The 23,709-nt window shown below is 34.2% G+C and overlaps 2 protein-coding genes across 38 annotated transcripts in view; both read left to right on the top strand.

The window, feature by feature from the left end:
* Erc1 (ELKS/RAB6-interacting/CAST family member 1) overlaps nucleotides 1-23,709 on the top strand; it is a 1,605,700-nt gene that overhangs the window by 855,288 nt on the left and 726,703 nt on the right. The window lies entirely within an intron of this gene.
* Wnk1 (WNK lysine deficient protein kinase 1) overlaps nucleotides 1-23,709 on the top strand; it is a 132,411-nt gene that overhangs the window by 55,678 nt on the left and 53,024 nt on the right. For 17 of the 18 annotated variants that reach the window (XM_048787495.1, XM_048787494.1, XM_048787483.1 and 14 more), the window contains exons 3-4: nucleotides 1,795-2,015; nucleotides 3,962-4,119. In XM_048787495.1, coding sequence (XP_048643452.1) covers nucleotides 1,795-2,015; nucleotides 3,962-4,119 — 379 coding nt within the window. Of the gene's footprint in view, nucleotides 1-1,794; nucleotides 2,016-3,961; nucleotides 4,120-19,903; nucleotides 20,373-23,709 lie in introns of those variants that run through there. The other variant, XM_048787496.1, reaches the window with a different exon arrangement.

The raw sequence follows: 23,709 nt of genomic DNA, 5'->3' as shown, positions 1-23,709 counted from the left end.
TTCTTCTATGTTGTTAAAGGTTCCCCCCCCCCTTTAGGTGTATTAATATGTGCTTTATGTTTAGATGCTCTGATATTGGATGCATATGTATTTATAATATTTTAATGTATTTTTAATCTGTAAAATCTACCTTCTGTTAGTTTTTTTTAGTTTAATTTAAATTTTTTTTTAGTTGTAGTTGGACACAATACCTTTATTTATTTGTTTGTTTGTTTGTTTAATGTGATACTGAGGATCGAACCCAGCACCTCACACATGCTAGGCGAGTGCTGTACCGCTGAGCCACAGCCCTTTTTGTCAGTGTAATAACTCCTTGCAAATGAAATAGAATTTCAGTTTAGTTCCACTGGTAGCTTTTCAGGTTTTTTTCAAAAATTGAATTATTACTGTAGAGATTGCATTTATATTCTTAACTCTTCACAATTTAGTGTTCATACTGTACATTTTCATGTAAAATATAAAAAAATCTTTACACAATTCATTATTCTTATTCCTTTTGATTCTTGTTCTTGATACTGTGATTTTCATATAATGCACTTACATATTTTATAGGCCCTCCCAAAGTGTTGGAGATTTTCCTTTAAGTAGTCTAATATATTTTAAAGATGGTAAGAGGAAAATCTAATCTTGTATGTTTAACATTATTAGTGCTCTTCATTTTCCCCCTTTATGTTTCCAATAAAATGTGCATCAGAATGCATTCCCCAGACTGTATCTTATCTGTAGTGGGTAGCATTAGAAATTTCTATTCCTTTCTGCTAGCGTTGCCTGGGTTGCATAGACTATGTCTCAAATATACGTATTTCAAAGGTCAACTAGAGATTTGGGCAGAGAGAATATGCAGAATCTGCTTCTACTTTTTGGAATTTTCTCCTTTCAAGATTTCCACTGTCAATAGAACTTTCTGAGGTGATGGAAATTTCCTAATATATGCATTGTCTAAAAGTGTACCAATTGTTACATGTGGTTTTTGAGTATTTGAAATGTGGCTATTGAAACTGAGAAACAGAATTTTTTATTTTAGTTACTCTACATTTAAATGTAAATTGACTTGGATAGTGGATACTTTCTTGAGCAGACTGTCCTGGCAGAGTTCTGGTGGACAACAATGTCTTTGATGCTGAGGATCCTAAACTGTCTTTTCTTATCTGGATTTTAGCTGACCTTATAGTCATACTGGGACCTTCTCTCCAGTGAAAAGGTATAGAAAGTAGGAATCTCAAGCATTGCTTTTCCTCATCCTTGATTGAATTCACCTCCAAATTGTGACTGAGTTTGATTGCTCTCCAACACCATCAAATCATTGTTTTGTATACTTTTTACTAGAATTTATGAATACATTTACAACAATTAGGAGCTGCATCATTACCAGAAGTAGAACTCTACCTCTTAGTCATTGTAATATGCAGAACTAACTTTAAGGAATTCATTTTTGTGTTTTGTTATTAAGATTTTCTTTCCAACTGCTAATTAAATATTTTGTTCTCTAAAATAGTTGGTTATTGCTAATGCTGATACAGCCAACTTGATCTCCTATTCGTTTACAAAAAAGTTAGTTACCTAATACTGTAGCTGTTCAGATGAAAAAGTACTTAGAAGAATTATTTTTCTGTTTTTTTAATAGAATTTTTATTTCAAACTCTTTAACCTTTCTAAAAGTATCGCTAATCAGGTTACTGAATCTTAATATTCTAAATTTGATATTCCCATCTCAAGTATGCTAGAATTTAATGGAATTCTTCAAAGCAACACTCATATCATTGATAACCTTTTTGGTGTACTTTCCTTTTCCAGGTACCTGAAAAGGTTTAAAGTGATGAAGATCAAAGTTCTAAGAAGCTGGTGCCGGCAGATCCTTAAAGGACTTCAGTTTCTTCACACTCGAACTCCACCTATTATTCACCGGGATCTTAAATGTGACAATATCTTTATCACTGGCCCTACAGGCTCAGTTAAGATTGGAGACCTTGGCCTGGCAACTCTGAAGCGAGCTTCTTTTGCCAAGAGTGTGATAGGTATGTTTCAAGTGTACCTTGGAGCCTGTCTAGCCTTCTGACATTACTTCTGTTTAGACACCTGACCCTGTCAGAACTTTTCTGACATGAAATAAACCTTCAGAAATTTATAGCTTGAACCTAGGAGGTGATAATTTCTACTTATGAGATGTGGGGTTCTGTATATTTATGCTTTTATAATTATTTTTAAGATTATTCGTGTTTTGTAAATTACATGGGGGGGAAGTAAGGTGAACTTTTGTTGACAAAACCTCATGTATCAACCTTATTGAATCATTCTCTCGATACTTAATATTTTGTGTACTATTTATATAGTATGTTTAGTATATCACTTTCTTTGTTAATGAAATATAGTTTGACATAAAAAATGTACATTGGGTATGTATTTGAAAAGACCTGCCTTTTTAAAACTTTACTTAAATATATGAAAATATGACAGTTTATTCTGAAAAGTTGATTTTATATATTATTTTCTAACTTCCACTCTTCCAAAATTACAAGTATCCAAAATAGATTTTTCAACCTTAGTACTATGGACATTTGTGGCTGGAAAATTGTTGTAAGGAACTGTCTTGTGCATTTTAGGATTATTTATCAGCATCCTTCTGCTTTTTACCCACAAAATACCAGCAGTAACACCTTCTGTCCACCTACCCCTAGTTGTTATAATAAAAAATGTTTGCAGACATTGCTCTGTGGGGGAAAAAACTGTTCCTTCTTGAGGATAAATGATCTAAAGAATAAGGCTATCCTTTCAAACTTTTAATCACGTGTTAGTCATAACTGAAAAAAAAATGTTTTGAGCTCTCTGAAGCAATTATCATAATTTAACTTGAAACCTTCACAGACATTTTACTTCACACCACACAAAAAGGGCATAATAGTGAAAAAGAAATTAACTGATTATTAAGTAGGTTGAATCCTAAGTATTAATAGGAAAGGCAAATTACTGATGTAATTTGCTCACAACAGTGTGCTCCTTGGAATGTTAGTAACTAGGATTTGAAATGCTATCTTTACATTTTCTTATAATAATTAACATGATGAATGGAAAAAAGTTATTTGAAGCTGATTTCCTTTTTGCCATCTTCACGAGAAATCCCTGGCCCAAGATAATTTTTATTTTCTTTGTTTTTACCTAATGGAAGACTTAATTATTCAAAAGCATTGCAAAACCTAGTCCTGTGGGATCACACACTCTTGCCCATAAACCAGTCTGTATTTGAGTTCTGTATTTGTGCATGCATATATTTGGGGTTGTTTTTTTTTTTTTTTCCTCTAGGATGTCCCTCACTCTATTTCCTGTATCTGCAGTATGTTTGTATACTGCAGGTTTAATGGTAAGTATGTGAAATAAAGGGCTCCAGTGAGTGACCTTTATAATCAATTGCATTTTATTTTATTATCTTTAAAATAATGTATTGAACATTGGTTTTTCACTGCAAGGCCTCCTTTAAAAGTGAAAATGATTAGGTGTAGTGTTAATGACATGAGACTTATCTGTAAATGTTCACTTTACAGTTACTGTACAGCAGGGGGCAGACAAATACTTAATCTTTTTTAATCCATCATATATAAGTAGAAGCCATTATATCTGCTTTGTTCCCTGCTAGTTTCTTACCACTTCCTTCCATTTATTTTCTGTATGTTATATTAGTTTATCTCTTAGCCAAGACTGTGCTCTCTGACATTGAATTATAGGGATCCATTTTAAACCATACATAAATAATCAGTTATTGACTCTGTTAAGTTTCTTATAAAGGCCTTACAGTGGAAGATCTTCTATGAGATATTGGATGGAATAGACTGACTAAGAAGATGTCCTTCCTCTTTTTCCTCTCCCAATTTCTTCTCTCTCACAGGTCAACCCCAGTGCTTCTTCCCCTTGGTGAGTAACAACTGCGCCTTCTGCTTGCATTGAGTCTGAATCGTTCTTTTAATTTAAGGTACTCCAGAGTTCATGGCCCCTGAAATGTATGAGGAGAAATATGATGAGTCCGTTGATGTTTATGCTTTTGGGATGTGCATGCTTGAGATGGCTACATCTGAATATCCATACTCGGAATGCCAAAATGCTGCACAGATCTACCGTCGAGTGACCAGTGTAAGTCTTTCTAACTGTTAAAGGTACACAAGCTCCGTAACATTCAACCATGCCAAAGGGAACAGTAGTACAAAGTATACCAAATAAGATTTTGGGAGGGGGAAGTGTTGAGGTATGTGCAAGGCATGTGAGGGCAAAGATAAAAGAACTACCAATTTATTCTATTCCTCCTTGCATTCTCTTAAAACTTTATTATGAGACATACTTTTTTTTTTCAATTTTATTTTTTACTTTTAGGAGGACACAATATCTTTATTTTACACTTACATGGTGCTGAGGATCAAACCCAGTGCCTCATGCATGCTAGCTGTGCACTCTACCACTGAGCCACGACCCCAGCCCCCGACATACTTTATTTTTAAAACCATACTCTCATCACCTACTTTGCAATCCCGTATTAATTCATCTGAGCTCTCATTCCCTCCTACTGCATACATAGCTTAGTGCTTTGTCAGATTAATTTGTTCACAGATTTTTCTCTGAATGGCTTGATTCAGAGAAATGTTAATTTATTAAATTGTATGTTAATTAATAGCTTACTATGGTTTAAATTATCCATGATAGTTCATGTATGCTGACAGATTATTTCTTTGAGCTATCCAGTTAAAACCTGAAATCTAGTTGTTTAGGGCTTATCATTTCATTTTACCAGTTATGTACTTCATCATCTCTAAAAAGATACAGTTCTCTTCTAACATACCCATATTATACCAGAGAAAATTAACACTAATTTCTGGATCGTATACCCTAAATGTATTCAGATATTTTTCCCATTGTTTCAGTGATATCTATTTAGAGTTCATCTTTAAAATAGGTTCCATCAAGGCTCACAGAAGATATTTTGTTGTGTTTTAGCCTGTTACCTTCATTTTCTGTATGCCATTAATTCACTGAAGAATTTAGATTAATTATTTTGAGGAATGTCATAATTCTGAATTTATCTGTTTGCTTCTTACAGTTTAACTTTTATTCTTTTCTCCATATTTCTGTAAAGAGAAGTTTGTCTTAAAATAGTCATGTCAATGATGTAAATCTAAGTTTTTTCCTTTTATTGGCACTTACTTGAGTATACAGTGTAGTTTTCTAGAAATTGCAGAAGTTGTCATAGATACATTTGTCTTCTATTAAACCATACATTAAAAAGAAAAGCAAAAAGCTTTTTTTCGTTTGGAAAATATTGGAGTTTAAAATTTTAAATGTTTTATATTATAATATACTTTCACACAGTTTCTAAGTTTTAACTTCTAACATGGTAAATATCATTAGTTACAACATACAAAAACCTGCGGGATCCCCAATAATTTTACGAGTGCAAAGCATTAACAGAAGTTTTGAGAGCTACTATTCAAAAAGCCGTGACAAAATTTAGGCTAGACAAGAACAACTAAAAAGAGGAAAGATTTATTTTGGTTCAGTGTTTCAGGAGATTCTGTCCATGGTCAGCTGGCTCCAAAGCAGAAACATGGCAGAAGAGCATGGGGGAGGAAAGCTGCCCAGCTCACAGTAGCCAGAAGCAGAGAGAAGAAGGGATCTGGAAAAGAAAAACCTTTCTAGGGCCTGCCCCTAGTAAACTGCTTCATCCAACTAGTTTCTACCTCCCCGTAGTCTGTTTTGCTATTCATAGATTAACGCGTTGCTTGCTTCCTTACCTGATTGAGTGGTAGCTAGATAGATATACAGAAACATAAATACATGCTTAGAGATGGAATACAGGGTTACTTTACCATTAAGCTGCATCCCCAGCACTTTTTTTTTTGGTACTGGGGATTGAACCCAGGGGCACTTACTTTACTACTGAGCTACATCCCCAGTCCTTTTTCAAAGGGACCAGGGGTGGGGAGGTGAGAAGTGCTGGGGAGTGGCATTGGCCAAATTATATTATTGTGTGCATATATGAATATTTAAAAACAAATCACGGGGCTGGAGTTGTGGCTCCAGAGGTAGAGCACTTGCTTGGTATGAGTGAGGCACTGGGTTCCATCCTCAGCACCACATAAAGTAAAATAAATACATTATGTTCACCTATAACTAAAAAACAAATATTAAAAAAGAAAAACAAATCACAGCATTATGTACAACTATAATGCACCCCTTCAAAAAAAAGAATCCCTCTAGCTCCCCCACCCCACCCCCCACCCTTGCCCCAGACAAAAGATGAAGACTAACAAAAGATGATATTAAGAATTTTATGCTAGACATTGTGACTCATGCCTATAATCCCAGCTACTGAAGAAGCTGAGGTGGGAGGATCACAAGTTCCTGGCCAGCCTGAGTTATTTAATAAGACCCTGTCTCAAAATTTTAAGAAGATAGGGGATATAGCATAGCGGTCTAAGGCCTTGGCTTCAACTAAAAAAAAAAAAAAAAAAAAAAGGAATTTAATTTATACTGGTTTTGATATAAGCAACCCGGAAGATTTTTTTGTTTTATTTGTTTTGTATTGGGGATTGAACCCAATGGCACTTAACCACAATACCAAAAAGAGATAGCAAGAAAGTTCAACCAGTTTAAGTGAAATGAAAATATAAATTCATAACATAAAATACTTCTGTGTAAGATAACACACAGTATGAAGTAAGTTAGATGTGAAATCAGATCTTGGCAATGAGAATAAATAAGGCTTGCATCTAAGAGGTATTCTAAATGAATAACTCAGGTAATTAAAGATGAATAACATATATATTCCCTGTCCTCAGGACACTAATATAGAAGATAAATGTGTAAACATAGTGAGTACTTTAATGAAGATAGTCACTAAGAACATTGGAAACAAAATGCTTAACTCTACTATGCATTAGAAAGGGAGAAATAGTCATAAGAGTAAGAAGCTATTCTAAAAATGACAATAGTATGAATGCTGTAGTTTCAAATACCACCATAGTATACCTGAAGGAAAGGCAAATTGATCAAACAGAGTGAGGTGTTATCTTGTGATTAGAAGGGAAAGATACGAACCAATCATGATGTTACATTCCTGTAATCTCAGCTACTCAGGAGACTGAGTCAGGAGAATTACAAGTCGGAGACCAGCCTGAGCAACTTTGTGAGACCTTGTCTCTATTGAAAAGGGATTTGGGTTGTGGCACAGTTGTAGAGCACTTACCTAGCATGAGCAAGGTCCAGTACCATTAAAAAAAAAAAAAAATCTGTCACTAAGATTTCCCCTAATTTAAATCTTGTCTCCTGTCAGAGCAAAGGTTTAGGTATCACTAATTAGGAGGTAAACTTGTAACTCTCCATATATATTTTTTTGCTGTTATTATGTTATTTTGTTTTAAATATGACCTTAGATTTTTGGAAGGAGAAAGGAAGAAACAAGTTGAAATTATGGCAGTGGGAGGCTGGGGTAACTAATTGATACAGGAATGTCTAGGTTTCAGTGAGATCTGGAGCCTGATATAATGCACATGATAAAGGAAGGGGGTTTTTGTTGTTGTTTTTTCTCTTTGAGATGAGGTCATGTATTATGACGTTTTGGAGGGACAAAAAATTAGCTTTACCATCTGCCTATCCCCCGGTGTGATGGAACATGCCTGTAATCCCAGCAGCTCAGTAGGCTGGCACAAAGGGATCATGAGTTCAAAGCTAGCCTTAGCAACAGCAAGGCACTAAGCAACTCAGTGAGACCCTGTCTCTAAGTAAAATACAAAATAGGGCTGGGATGTGGCTCAGTGGTAGAGTGCCCCTGAGTTCAATCCCAATACCACCCACTCCAAAAATAAAATCTTAGCTTCACATCCATGCTTCGCTTGTGTTGTCTTGAACAAGTCACCCAGTTTCCCTCTACTTTGTTTCTTTATCTGTTAAAAAAAGATACTCTTAACTCCCTTACAGATTGCTTACCTTATACTGCTACTGATAATAGTTCCTGGTTATTTTTTGTGAAATATGAGTAAAGTCGTCTTCTAAGGTATAGACTAAAAAAAAATGTCTTTTAAGGATTAATAATAAAGTCTTAAAATAATGTTATGGATTTTGATCTACTCAGGAAATAATAATCATTGAGAAACAGCACCAAGCTCCAGAATTCCTCTTTAGTGTTGGTAAACACTGTTGTATAAATCATTCATTGTTTGTACTCATTTATGTGTATGTAAGGAGAAAAGACCAAGTTATCACTTATTTCTTAACAAACTATAGTAGCTTATATGCTTCCTTAGTTCTCAGAATTCTATATTCTCAGTTCTGTGTACTAAGGTTTGAAGAGTAGAATATAGTAAGCTATGTATACAGTTGAGTTAGGCTTCACAGGAGAAAAATTAATTTTATTACTATCCTTTCCGCTTGACAAAGTTCATTTAAATTTTTTTGTTTTGTTTTTGGTACTGGGGATTGAACCCAGGGGCACTTGACCATTGAGCCATATCCTCAGCCCCCTCTCCCTTTTGTTTTTTATTCAAAGTTAGGGTCTTGCTGAGTTGCTTAGGACCTTGCTAAGTTGCTGAGGCTGGCTTTGAACTTATGGTTCTCCTGCTTTAGCCTCTCAAGCCACTGGGATTACAGGTGTGCACCACTGCACCCAGCCTCATTTATTTTTTCTATGTGCTGATTTACAAACTAGGACCAAGAAATATACTGTGAACATTAGCTTATTTTAAAAATTGTGGTTTGCATGGAGCTTACATTCACATGTGTAAAAAAAGGTGATAATTGTTAAAATTATAATAAGGTTTATATTTGGAATTGAGATATTGGGTTTGTTTGGTACCAGGGATTGAACCAGAGGGGCTTAATCACTGAGCCACTTCCCCAGCCCCTTTTATATTTTTTTTTAGAGACAGGGTCTCACTGAGTTGCTTAGGGCCTCACTATATTGCTAAGGCTGGCTTTCAACTCTGGATCCTCCTATCTTACCCTCCCAAGTTGCTGGGATCACAAGCATGCGCAGCTGGCTGGGTTCATTCTTTTGACAGTGAATTCAGTTATTTGTGTACCCGAAATATGTGACTAAATACCAAATCTGAAATCATTATGAAAATAAGTAACCAAGTAATGAGAGAGGAAATATAAGCAAATAGATTCAAAGTTGAGGGGAAAATGCCAAAAGTTGTTATGTATTAAAGTTAATTTAGATCAACATGTTTTATGAGTGATGTTACCGAACAGTCAAAGATGGTGTAACTTTGGCCAAATTACTTCTGAGCCTTAATTTTCTCCTGAGAGTATGGTAGACCTAATTGCTACACCACAACTAAGATTGTTGTAACAAGCAAATGCTTTGAAATTGTATAAAAATGCCTTTGAAAAAGTTTAAAAGTATCTATTGTATTTCATATGTAACTAAATTACCTTTGAAATGTCTGCCATCTTAATAGCTTCTTAATGTTTCCAAATGATTTAATGGGTTTCTTCCATGAAAGATTGGAAAGATAGGAACTATAACTATCTTTTTTTAAAGTTTAATAATGCTCAAGTACATTGTTTACATAAATTTCCAAAATCTTTCATTTTAGAATTTTACTTCTTTTATTCCCTCAGCTTTTCAATAAAGTCATAAATATTTGACAAATTATTCCATGTAAAATCTGATTACATAATCAAGTTATAGGTTTTCAGTAGTTCTTAAATTTGATTTTCAGTGAATTCTTTTACAAGTTGGTTGATCTGATGCTTTGTACTTATTGCTTTTATTAAATCTTAAAAGACCTTTGAGCATTTGATTGATTGATTCATTCATTCATTGATTCTCTGAATGGCATAAAATGTCAGGTCAAGAGTTTTAATTAGGAATAATTTTCTTTTTTATTGTATATGTCTAATAAAAATGTGCATTTATGTTTTTAACAGCTTTATTGATATTTTATATGGTCTGATTTACCCATTTCGAGTATATAATTCATTGGTTCAGTTGATCTGTTGATGGTACTGGGGATTGAACCCAAGATGGTTCTACTTCTGATCTACATCCCTAGCCCCTTTTTCTTTTTATTTTGAGATAGGGTCTTGCTGAGTTGCCCAGGTGGTCTCAAACTTTCCAATATTTGTGCCCCGGCTTTCTAAATACCTGGAATTATAGGCAATTCATTCATTTTAATACATTCACAGATAAGTGTAACCATCTTCACAGTTAGTTTTAGAATAATTTCATCACCTGAAAAAGAAGTCCTGTACCTTTATTCTCTTACTTTTTACGTCCCCGGCCCAGCAACCACTCATATATTTCTTTCTCTATAAATGTTCCTATTTTGGATAAATGAAATCATATAATAGATGGTCTTTAGTGACTAGCTTCTTTCAGTTAACATGTTTTCAAAGTTCATCTGTGTTATAGCAAGTATTCATATACTTCCTTCCTTTCTTTCTCCCTCTTTCTCTTGCCCCCTTCTTCCCTTCTGCCCCCCTGTCTCTCTTTGTGGTTCTGGGGATGTACTCAGGGCTTCGTGCTTTCTATGCAAGCACTATACTACTGAGCTATATCTCTAGCCTTTTCATTCCTTTTTAAGGCTGAGTAATATAATACTGTGTATATACACGACCGTTTGTTTAATCATTTATCCATTGATGGACTTTTGGATTGTTTTTGCCTTTTGGCTGTGATGAATAGAGCTGCTATGAATATTTGTGTACAAGTTTTTCATTGAATATCTGTTTTCAGTTCTTCCTGGTATATACCTTGGAGTGGAATTACTAGGTAGTAAGCTTACTCTGCTTAACTATTTGAAGAACTTGTTTTCCAAGCAAATGCACTATTATATATTACCATCATCAGTGCAAGAAGGTGTTGATTTATTTATTTTATTCTTAATTAACATGTAATATTTGTACATATATTTGAGATGAAGTATAATAATTCTGTTTATCCTTGTTGGCACCTGTTATTATTTAACTTTGATTCTAGCCATTTTGGTAGTTTGAAGTGGTATATTACTATGATTTTGGTTTCTATTTCCCTGATCATTAAAGATGTTGATCATTTTTTTCATATCCTTGTTGAATGCATGTCTTTCTTTTCATTGGAAAAATTTAGATCAGATCCTATACTCATTTTTAATTGGATTTTTTTTAGTATTAAGTTCTTCTCATATTCTAAATACAAGTTCTATAACAGATATATGGCCCCGGCTTTCTAAATACCTGGAATTATAGACAATTCATTCTTTAACTTTTTTAACTTCATTATTTCATTCATTTTTTCTGTCATCTCATGGAACAATTGCTTTGTGTCTATTCTGTTCTTATAAGAATACCAGTCATTGGGTTAAGGGCCCCCCCTACCCACAGGTGACCTCATCTTAACTAAGTTAACCTCTGTAAAGATCCTGTTTCCAAAAACACATTGTTAAGGTTACTGGGATTAGAACTATACCATTTCTTTTTGGGGAATGTAGTTTAATCCTGAGACTCTGACTTAATCCAATATATATTCAAGTCTTTTCTATATTTCAGATTTTTTCCTAGATTGGTAATGAATATTATTCAATCAAACACAGTTCTTATCTCTAAGAAGCTTATTAGGTAAGGAGAACAGACAAGTAAAGAAGATAGTTACCATACTCTTTAAAAGTTATTCTAGGGATAAGTATTTAACAAAAGCACATAGGAGTGGTGCCTCATTGAGTTTGGACAGGTACCAAGTGTTGCATGTGAGAGATGCATAGTTTTGTATGTCTATTAGGTTTGAAGGTAGGAAAACAAAGAGGCAAGGGAAAACGAAGGAAAGAAAGCTTAGACTTTATTCTAGAGCATTGTGCCACCTTAAAAGTTTGGTAGGTGATGCTAGGCACAGTGATACACACCTGTAATCCCAAGGATTTGGGAGATGTACAAGCTTTGGCAGCTTGGCAAGACCCTGTATCAAATTTTTTTTTTTTTTTAAAGAGAAAGAGAATTTTAATATTTATTTTTTAGTTTTCGGCGGACACAACATCTTTGTTTGTATGCGGTGCTGAGGATCAAACCCGGGCCTCATGCCTGCTAGGTGAGCGCGCTACCACTTGAGCCACATCCCCAGCCCCTGTATCAAAATTTTTTAAAAATTCAAAATAGAAATGGGGATGTGGCAGTAGTAAAGCTCCCCGGGGTTCAATCCCCTGTACCAAAAGATTTTTTTAGAAAGATTTTTCTGGCTGCAAGGTAGAGAAATGAATTTGTGAGGAAAAGAAAAGCTGAAACCCCAGTTCAAAGACTATCACCATCATCTAGGAAAATGACAGGAAGTCTGAAATGAAGAGGTATAGGGGAGATAACCAAAGTAGATGAATTAGAGAGAATTTTTTGTGTGAATTAAAATGGAGTTCTTGCCGTGTGCAGTGGTGCATGCCCATAATCTCAGTGGCTCAGGAGACTGAGTCAGGAGGATTGAAAGTTCAAAGTCAGCCTCAGCAAAGGTGAGACGCTGAGCAACTTAATGAAACCCTGTCTCTAAATAAAATACAAAATAGGTCTGGGGATATGGCTCAGTGGTTGAGTGCCCTGAGTTCAGTCCCTGGTATCAAATAAAATAAAATGGAATTCTTTTCTACTTTTATGAAAATAACTGCCCAGTTTAAGTACATGTATTTAAGTTGAGATTTAACAATATCAAACTAATCTTGAGGTTAAATACATAACTTTACATTTTAGGACCATAACATTTACAATTTTTATCTGGAAATCTTCATATTTTATTCACTAACATGGAATACAATCACGCTTATTTTCTAATATATTATTAATGGCCCTTTTTGTACTGTAATACTTGAGTAATTGCAACAGACTGTATAATCCACAAAGCTTAAAATATTTACTATTGGACCCTTAGTAGAAAAAGATGATGAAACTTTCTTTGATGGAACTTGATTTTAAAAGACTAGTATCACTGTTACCATATTATTATAGTGTCTAATCTGTGTTCAGTTGTTTAGCAATTTTTAAAAATTGAGATAGTATTCCTGTATCACAAATTTATTCTGAAGTGTACAATTTAGTGGGTTTTAGTGTATTTGCGATGTTAGGCATTCATCAACACTAATTTGAGAACTTTTTCATCACCTCAATTAGCAGTCATTCCCTTCCTCACCCCCCTCAAATCAGCTCCTGGCAACCACTAATTACTTTGGTCACCATGGATTTGATTTGCCTGTTCTGGGTATTTCATATAAATGAAATTATATGTGTTTTTTTTTTCTTTCTAGTATCTTTCATTTAGCATAATGTTTTCAAAGTTCATCCATGTGGGATTCCTATTTATGGTTGAATGATGTTCTATCAATAGGGTATACTACATATTTATGTAGACAGAAATCACAATACCAGACCTTAAACTATACTACAGAGCTATATATAGTAATAAAAATGGCATGGTAGGGGGCACCAAAATAAACTTGTAGACCAATAGTACAGAATAGAGGACCCAGAGATAGACCCACATAAATGCAGTTACCACATACTACACAAGGGTGCCTGAAGATAGCCTATTCCTGAAGATAGCGTATTCAACAAATGGTTCTGTCAAAACTGGAAATCCATATGTAGCAAAATGAAATTAAACCTCTATCTCTCATCCTGCACAAAAATTAACTTAAAGTAGATCAAAGACTTAGTAGGCTCTAGAACAGAGACCCTGCGGCTAATAGAAGAAAAAAATAGGCTCAGATCTTTACTACGGCTGCCTAGGATCTGACTTCCTTAACAAGACTCCTAAAGCGCAAGAAGTAAAATCAATAATCCATAAATGGGATGGATTCGAATTAAGCTTCTTCTCAGCAAAGGAAACCATTCTAAGTTAAAATTGGCTTGCCTTTGGGGGTTTGCAAAGACTACACACACAAAGATCATCAATGGTGAGACTATTGACAGCATATTTCATCTGGAATTTATTTATGTACCAAGGAGAAGTTTAAAAATAAATTTAAGGGAACATTGACTAGTGTTGACCTCTTAGCCATGGAGTACAGGTGAGAAGCCATAGATGCCTCAAATTTCTACGAATACATGGGTTAACTAAAACCAAGACTCTCCATCAATGTTGAAATTTGCTTTTGGGAGTGCAAGGCAAGCACTCTACCACTGAGCCATAACCCCAGCCCCCAACATTTTTACTTTCTACACGTTTTTAAACGTCTGGTATATGCGAAGATAGCCAGAATCTTGTATGTGCTTTGCAATTCACTCTGTTGCAGTGTGGGTTTTTGAAGCATATGAAAAATTGGGCTTTATGCACATATGTTGTTAGGAAACAAAGTACCTTCTAGGCTACCTGAAAGGATCTTGAGGACCTTCAGTGGTCTTAATGCCACACTTATGAGAATGGTTTTAGGTCTTTGCTAATTTATTCCCAGATCAACAGAATTAGCATCTCAGGGCATTTGTATTTAATGTAAAATTGACCCCATCCTATAACTTACAGTCAAAATCTTCATTTTACAAAGTCCTAGGGTGGTTCTTGTGTACATCAGAATTTTGAGAAGTATGACCTGGGTAAGCAATTCCTCATGGTCCCTTCCAGTGTACCTCTACCCTTTTTTAAGTACTGGGAATGGAACCCAGGGCTTTGCATGTGCTAACAAATGATCTATCATTAGCATTTTTGTTTTTTAATGTAGTGCTGGGGATTGAAACCAGAGCCTCTCACGCATACCAGGCAAGCACTCTACCACTAATTGCATATCAACCCTATGTACCTGATTTTTATAAATGAAAAGTAAGCTACATATTATCATGACAAAATGTTAATAAATTGTTTAATTATTCATAGAACCTTTTTGCTAGCAATATGTGACTAAATTGACTTTAAAATTATCTTAAAATTGTGTTTATATATAATTGCATTTTTTCCTGCCTTATTCAATTGTTGGTTTTTATTTTTTTATTATTTTATTTTATTATTATTTTATTCCCTCATTTTTTATTGGTGCATTATAGTTGTTCATATTGGTGGGATTTGTTGTTACATATCCAGACATGGATATAATATAACAATAAAATTTATCCAGTATCAGTCCCTAGCATTCCCCCCCCCCCTTCTGCCTCTCACCAGTTGGTCCCTTTCCTCTACTGTACTCCTTTTGATTTTTAAGATATACTATCTCCCACCTTAATTGTTGCTTTTGAAAAGCAAAGTAATAAGTCGAGCCTTAGAAAAGATGTGTTCTATCTCAGTTTTAATAATTATTAGATTGATATTAACTGTTTCCCCACCTCTAGAACTATGCCTCACAAGAACAGGTTTCCATTTTCCTCAGATCAATTCACTACTGCACATTGGACCCTGCAGAGGTACACTGTTATACAATCATATGTGATAGCATTGTAAATATTAATAAGTATGCATAGTGTGAGCCAAATGTTGCATTGAAACTTTACATATTATGTAGTTAAATTCTTTGGTAAGCACTCTCTACCATTTATAAATAAGTAGTCTGAGACCCTAGATGGTTGGCAAAAGATTAGTTATCAAGATAAGAACAAGAGTTCTGGCTTCAGGTTCCCTGATTTTATCAAAATGTTATACTTAATACATAAATATGTGTTACAGTGTCACTGTGATCTGAGGACCCTTTAACCTGAGTAAACGCTGACGTGAAAGGGGTAAATATAGGCCATGTTTTTGGTTATATTTTGTAGTGCACTGATAATAAACTGTTGTCATATAAAACATAGCAAGTGCCTTTGCATGGACTTATCAGTCAGTACTTGTTAAGTATTGCCATTATTGTGGCTGGCATCATTATGACATGTTTTTTAGTGAAATTAAGTTGTCTATAGTCCTACTCTTTTTTCTGGTGATATTCAGCAAATTGCATTAAATTAAATATGTTTGATGAAATTCACATGAAGTAAAGATTCTAATGAGGGAGAATGAGTTAATGTATATTTATATAATCTTCTCGTCAATCGCCTTGCACAGTACTTTAAAATGCTATCTTATTTTAACTTTTGAATTTTGATAAGTAGGTAACATCTTTTTATGGGTAAGAAAATAGAAGTTAACCATTTTGCCTAAGGACATGCAGGAGGTCTCGATAATAATATCAGAAATGAAGGGACTTCAGTATGACTCTAATATAAACTTTTAACATTTTTATTCTTTACCTGTTCTTCTTAAACATTTTTTCTAGGCCTTAAGGAAAAATCTTCTGAGGGAAATAATTTAGGGGATTTGGGTAACATTGATATAATAATGGTTACTGCAGTTTGCAGCCCTGTGTAAGGTTCAAGATCCTTGTTTAACACAGAAAAATAGCTTAGTTGCATACTATACTTGGGATCAGGCACTGTGATCTTAAAAATCTATGCCATTAGTAATGAGAACATCCAAGTTAGAGTAGCAGTGTACATTGCACAAGTTTCATCTGCTATTAACAGAATAAAAACTATAGTACGCAGTGGCCTCAACTTTTTATATGAAAGATAGTCTCTGAGGTTGGAGCAATACACAGGCTTTCATGTATCCAGAAAGTAATGAGCCTTGGGGAATTAATCATGAGGCAAGCTAATTTCCTTTGATAGCGCTAGCTCAATTTGGTAGAGTTTTGAAAAGGCTTGTTTTCCAGCGGGATCATAAGGTATGTTCAAATTCCTGTAAACTAATGGTTCATACCAGTAAGAATCTGGTTGAGTCCAGCCCCTTAACAACCAAGTTAGAAATAATGGAGATTTTTTTAATTACTTTGTTTGTGTAATTTGACTTTGTCACTGATTCAATTAGCCTTTGGATTGCAAGGTTTGAACATTTTGTCTGGGAAAAACAGAATTAAAGCTGTTAGGGTAAAATTCCTTTTAGTGTTTTATATAACAGATTGCAGTTCACCTTTTTTTTTTTAAAATAAAAATAAGTGAAACTGATTCCTGATTAGATAAATTTTGGAAGTGGAAGAAAACTTTGTATTTATTTCTTTGCAAAAGCTACTTTGTGCTAGAAAAAAAAAATTATTGAAATTAGCTGAAAACATTCTTTAGAAAATTTAGTTTCTATATCTGTCCAATAATCTTGGAATGTAAATGGAAAAGAGAACTTTTTGTATCTTTGAAACATTCTAGGTGATTTCAGAGATATTCCATTACTGTGATATAAGATTAACAATGATTGTTTGAGGTATCATTCCCAGTGCTTTAAGTTCTAAAGAACAGGTATGAAATTCTTATTTCAGAATTTCTCTGGCAAGCTGATTTTACGTATCAGCCCTGAATATTAATCAACAATTCACAACCAGTAGACTTTAGAATAAAAACTGACTAGAGTATAGAAAGATGATCTTCATATTTAAATACATTTCAGCAGTACTGAATTTTTTTGGTAGTTTGGAAATAATTCACATGCTGAATGCTAAAAGATTCTTATAGATGCTTTGTAAATGCTAGATTTTCTTAGTGGACTGTATATGATTTGAGGTATAACTTGAAAGAAGCATAAGACTCAGTTGGCTTTTTAAAAGTGGGGGGAGGGAATAACGAGTATTTTTGTTGATAGGTGCATTAAATATTCAACAAACAAACAAGTAATCCATTTGAGTGGACTCCTTGGTGGGAAAAGAAAGAGTTTTTGTTTATTTTTGTCAGTACTAGGGATTGAACCCAGGGATACTTACCACTAAATTACATGCCCAAGCCTTTTTATTTTTATTTTGAGATCGGGTGTCACTAAGTTGCCCAGGCTGGTCTCCAATTTAGGAGACCAGTAGCTGGGATTACAGGCATGCATCACTTTGCTCCACTAAAAAGGATGTTCTTATTAGTGGAAACAGGTATCAGTTTGACAAGACGTATTTTGGGGAGGTAGGAGCCAAATTGTAAGGAGAAATTGGATTGTGAAGGCTTTTTATACCACGGTAAGGAATTTAAAAAGCATAGTAATAACATTGAACCTAGGCACTGGGAAATCTAGATTCTGCTTTTGGTTTTATCAATGATTAGATCCTTACCCACTGAATATTAGCCATATTGTTCTCATTCTGTGTGCTGAAAGTAATACAATGTTGTCAAATTAGATGCCTGACACCTTTGAGAGTAGATTAAACTCTTAATAGTCACCAGTTGAATTAATGCATTAATTTTGACTTTGACATGGCATTAATCTTTCTGAGCTTACAATTGTCCCATTTGAATGAGGGTTTCTTACTAGATCTGTGATCCTGTGGCCATTTTGTACATGTGAAGAGCTGTTAACCAGTTTTTTAGTAATGTGATGTGAATTAAATGATGTCTGATAACCTGAAGTCATTAAATGTCAGATGATAAAAAGGAGTCAGATGGTTGGACAGTCACAATGTAAAATACAAGTTGGAGGTGGAGAAAATGGAACGAATGAGGCCCATTCTAAATTGATCTCACTTAGCATTTAGGACTTTGGTACTCATAGTTGTAATATGGGGGAAACAGTGGTTTTGAGAGTTAACAAAAAGGCCGTTTTCCTTATTAGAGATCTTTGGCTGTTAGGAGCAAGAGGAGTGCTAATAGCAGAACTGTTTACGAGATTTTTTTTAACATTTATCTTTGTTTCAAGAGCTCATAGACAATAGTAGTTCTTAAATATTGTGGGAAAAGCATCCAGGAATGATTAAAATTTCTATTCTGGACCATGAAAATGATAACATCATTCAAAGAAAAGGGAAAAATCCAGAGAAGGGCACTAACTTTGAGAGAAATAATTCATTTAGACATATAAACAGTTATCTGTTTGTGAATGATATTTTCACTGTATCTGTTGAAAACTTAATTTATAGAAAAGATTGCTTTTATAGAATATAGATATTTGCTTCTATATCATAACCTTGTCAAAACTACACACACACACACACACACACACACACACCCCAACAACAACAAAAACAGACTATAACAATTTGGTTCAATTTGGTCCTAGTTATTTCTTGCCTGGTAGAATTTAAAATCTACCCACATCTTTATACTGTATGAAGCAGGGAACAAACAAGGCACCTATTTTGTAGCTCTTTGATTTAGTCAAGTGTAGTCCTTAGCAGTCTTCCTTTTTGCCCAATATTTAACATCTTAATCTACTTACTTGTGTTGAGTCAGAGATCAGTGGCAGCTGCTTTGACAAATCATATTACAGTTAGTACATTTCCAGCCTTTGGACGTATTCCTGCCAGACTGCTGAAGCCTTAGCATCCATTGTCTTGATTGGGATTTAAGCATGAACAGTTAAAAGGGATAGGGGACAGGACTTTATTCTGTTGAACTTTACAACAATGCTTTCCCACCATCACTCTTTTATATTTATTCATATATATAAAATGTAGTTTTTATATGGGTCTATGAGATCTTCCTGGCAAATGAAAATGTTTTTATGCTTATTGAAGCCTTTAGTAGAAGAGAAAGGAAATAGAAAAATTTCTTGCCACTTTGGTTTACTAATAACTGCTTTTGGTTGTTGTTGTTGTTGTTCCATGAGATGGAGGTAAAGCAGTTCAATATCTTCATTCCCACCGCCCAGTACTGGGAATCAAACCCAGGGGTGCTTTACCACTGAGCTATGTCTCCTGCTCTTTTGTTTTTTATTTTGAGACAGAGTCTCATTAAGTTGCCAGGGTTGGCCTCAAACTTGCAGTCCTGCTTCAGCCTCCTTCACGTGTGTGCCACTGCACCTAACTGATATCACCACTTTTTAAATTAGTTAAACAGAGGGTCTGTTATCCCTACTTTTTAAGTGAGTGTAAGAGATATAATCTAGGTCATGTGATAGGACAAAGAACTCAACCTCAGTATTGTGATTCTTTGTCTAGTGTTCTTGTGGCTACATATTCTGAATTTACACTTTATTCATTGAATTTAATCCTCCTTTTATTTAAAAAAAAGAAAGCATACTTTCAAAGTGGATTTATAGTATATATACAGGTAAACCTCCAAGAAAAGCTCTGTCAAGGAGGCAGAACCTGTGAATGTAGTAGGTGGAGCTCTGAGCAAATAAAAGTCTCATTTTGCTTGCTCAGGAATCTGTTGCTGTTGGAGGAGAAGCAGAAGCAACAGTAGCAGAATAGTTTTCCTGCCATTCAGCATGTAGTTTTTGTCTACAAGGCCAATCTAAATAAATAAATTGTTGACTGAGCAGAGCGAACTCATGTCTGAGAGTTGGGGAAACATGGCTGTTAAACAAGAAACTATGCTTCAGTTTGACTTTGCCGTTTGCCCTCCTTATGCTGTGGGCTAAGTGACTGTTAAGTTACATCTTATCCATTTCCCCCTCATTTTTCTCTAACTGTAACAAGTCTGTTTTGCCTTTTCTGATGGATTTTACAAAGAAAGACTTTTTCTCAGTATTTGTCATCGTAAATTCTCATTGCTGCTGCTGCCCTCAAAAGGATTGTGTAAGTGAGGTGGGTAAGAATTTCCAAACTATATAAAGGGCATATTGTGGTCTCTTTGATGATATGTGTAGAAAGTTTTAGTTAGAATACTGAAATTGTTAACTTCAGAATACTTTTAAAAATACTTAATGTTCTTTGAATGGTTAGGAAAAGTTTTACTTTAATCAAGAGATACTAAATGTTATATAACATATTTGAAACTTAAGCTTTTGATAACATTTATCTTATATCAATTCTTTATGTACCCTTGATGGGGGTCACAGTTGTTCATTATTTTAGTACTCCATTTAATGTGCAGAAATTACCTTCTTTTTATTTAAAGAGTAAATAATTTTATGTCACTGAAAATATCTCAAGTGTGTATGCATTAGATATTCAATACATACTTATTTAATGAAGAGAGATAAGCTACTGACCCTGTTCCCTGTACCCCATCCCCCCAAACAAAAGACATTGCTGCCTAAAGAGAGATCCTGTTTAGATTTCAAAAGTAAGACAAGAGTACATGTAGGGCCAGAGAGTTGCTGAATTAGAATGTGTCCCTAGTAAAGTTTAGTAGTTTTATTCTGTATAAGATTAGCCCAATTTATGTACCTTAGTATTCTTTCCAGTTTGTGTTTTCTAGTCTCATTCAGAATAGGTGGGTGATAGTTTGGTTTTACTGGTTAGAACAGGTCTGAATTGGGATAAATTGGGAAGTTAAAAGGGGGATTTGGAGGATTGTGGGGATTTAAACTTATCTTTGTTGAAGTACATAAAGTAAAAGGAAGTAAAATGAAATTTTTATCATAAAAATATTTTGTTTTTATTGGTTTGTTCTTTCCAGTGCTTTTTCATGTTTTAGAATAAAATCAACAAACCTGGCATGGTGATGCACTCCTATAGTTCTAGCAATTCAAAAGGCTAAGGCAAAAGGATCATAAATTGGGCAATTTAGCAAAACTCTGTTTCCATAAATAAAAAGAACTAGGGATGTAGCTTAGTGGTAAAGTGCCCTTGGTTTCAATCACTAATACCTAAATTAAAAAACTAGATCAACTTTTTAAAAAATCATCAGTTATTAAAAATACATGAAGTTCTCCTTTCTTCAGAAAAAGTATGATGATTATACAAAAAATGTTATTGTATCATTTTTTAATATTTATTTTTTAGTTGTAGGTGGACCTAATATCTTTATTTTTATGTGGTGCTGAGGTTTGAACCCAGTGCCTTACGTGTGCTAGGTGAGCACTCTGTCACTGATCCACAACCCCAGCCCCTGTATTGTATCTGTATTTTCATCTTTCTGTTTTATTTTGTATAGTTCACTTCGGGGTCAGTGAAGTGTAGTATTCATTCTATACATTTTTCTTGAACATCTTTTAATATGCAATTTATAAACTCTTGCTTATAAAATTATTCAACAAACCTCTTCTAGGTTACTTATAATCCTGGTTTCTTGGTGGTAGCTGACTGGTAAAATTTTTTGTTAGATTTTTCAGTATCTTAAGTGGGTTGCAATAAGCAATCTTAATATTTTTTTAAGGAAACAATGGCATCTAAATGTGTTGTATAGCATTGGTGTGGAATGGTCTATACTTAAATTGTGCCAGAGGCAAAAAAAAAAAGCATAAACCTCTTAGATTTGAGGTTATATTATGCAGTTATTGTTTTTGCTTATCTTCTACATATTGTATTTAACTAGGATTCCTATTTGTAAATAGAAGTTTCTGTTTGTAAAGACATGAATATGTTTAAATGAATAGAGTTAACAAGAGGGTTATTTATTATTTAGGATAATCAAAGATAAAAACAGGTTCAAGAGAATTTTTACTTCCTTTTAACCTTAAGTAAATCATCTTATCTTTGCTGATTGCCTTTAAACTCAAAGGTGGCATTGGGTCAGCAAATTTAGTAATTCAAAGAACTTTCAACCTACATATGACTTTGGGTTCCTGCTTCTGTTAATTTAGATAGGTATGGTGGGCAGATAGTGTGACCATTTTCAGGACTATTTCTGCATGTTCATTTCATACTAAAGTCTTCTGTTGTTAATTTATTTTGTCTTTCCGACCTGCCTGTGCTAGAATGAAACAGAAGAATTGGTATAAGTTTGCCTTATTAAATTAATATGTTGAATTTTATTGTTGGTAGGCCAAATACATTCCCCTGAAATGTATGTGCTTATGGACGAATGGAAGACGTTTCCTCATCAGAGTCTATATTTTCGTAATCCACTTTTTAAACTCTTTACATGCAAAGTTGAACTATGTGCGACAGTCCAATCTATTTTACCAAACTGTCTTTTAGATATATATATTTTTTCAATAGTAAGTGTTCCACAAACAAGATACAGCATTTTAGGACTGGGGTTGTGGCTCAGCGGTAAAGCGCTCACCTTGCACATGTAAGACCCTGGATTCGATCCTCAGCACCACATAAAAATAAATAAGTGAAATAAAGGTTTGAATTTAAAAAAAAAATATATATATATATACAGCATTTAAATGGCTCTTATCATTATTCTCATAAATGACATTTTTAAAATTTATTGTAGAAAAAAAAACATTAAAAAACATGAAAACAAAATACCACCCCCCACCCCACCCCTGCTACCAAAGACCTTTTAGATGGACCTTTCCTAAGAAGGAAAGTTAATAAGTTTGAAATACCAGGTTTGGTTTATTAAAGCAGCCTTTAACTTCAGGAGCATACTTTTTTGTTTTCCTTAGAATTATGCTACAACATGTACAATTTGGAAAAACTTAAGAGCTGAATTTGGAAATAAAATTGAAGAAAATGCAAATAGTGATCTTTGTAGTCAATCTCAGAACCAGACTTTTTAGATACATGAATTTAACTAACTTTTATGATCAGCTCTACTACAGTTCCTTGGTGTGAAAAGTTAGCCCTAGAGGTAAAATTCTTCAAATCAGGACTTTGGGATAACAGTGGATTATTGATGAGAATTACACAACTTTAGACACAACTTTGGTATTTAAGGACTTCAGCACTAACCATTTGGTGTATGGTTCCAGTGGATGCCTTAAACTGCTCATAGCATAGAACCCTATATATACTCACGCTTTTTCATACATACCTATGATAAAGTTTAATAAATTAGGCAAGCAAAAGATATAAAAACTAATAAATAGAACAATTTAACTATGCTCTAATAAAAGTTAAATGAATGTGGTCTCTCAAAAGATCAAAATAGTATTTTCAGATTGTAGTGGATTTTATGTATCAAAGTGAAAAGACAAAGCCATGGAAAAGAGATACAGTTGTATTTCATATAGATTGAGCGATTATGTGTATTTCTGTGATTTATTAGATCATCACTAATTTTGTTATACTATGTTTGTCC

The sequence above is a fragment of the Marmota marmota genome, unplaced genomic scaffold (assembly GCF_001458135.2).
Source record: "Marmota marmota marmota unplaced genomic scaffold, marMar, whole genome shotgun sequence".
NCBI lineage: Eukaryota > Metazoa > Chordata > Mammalia > Rodentia > Sciuridae > Marmota > Marmota marmota.
The sequence above is the reverse complement of the archived record's forward strand: the minus strand, read 5'-3'. Positions and strand labels throughout refer to the sequence as shown.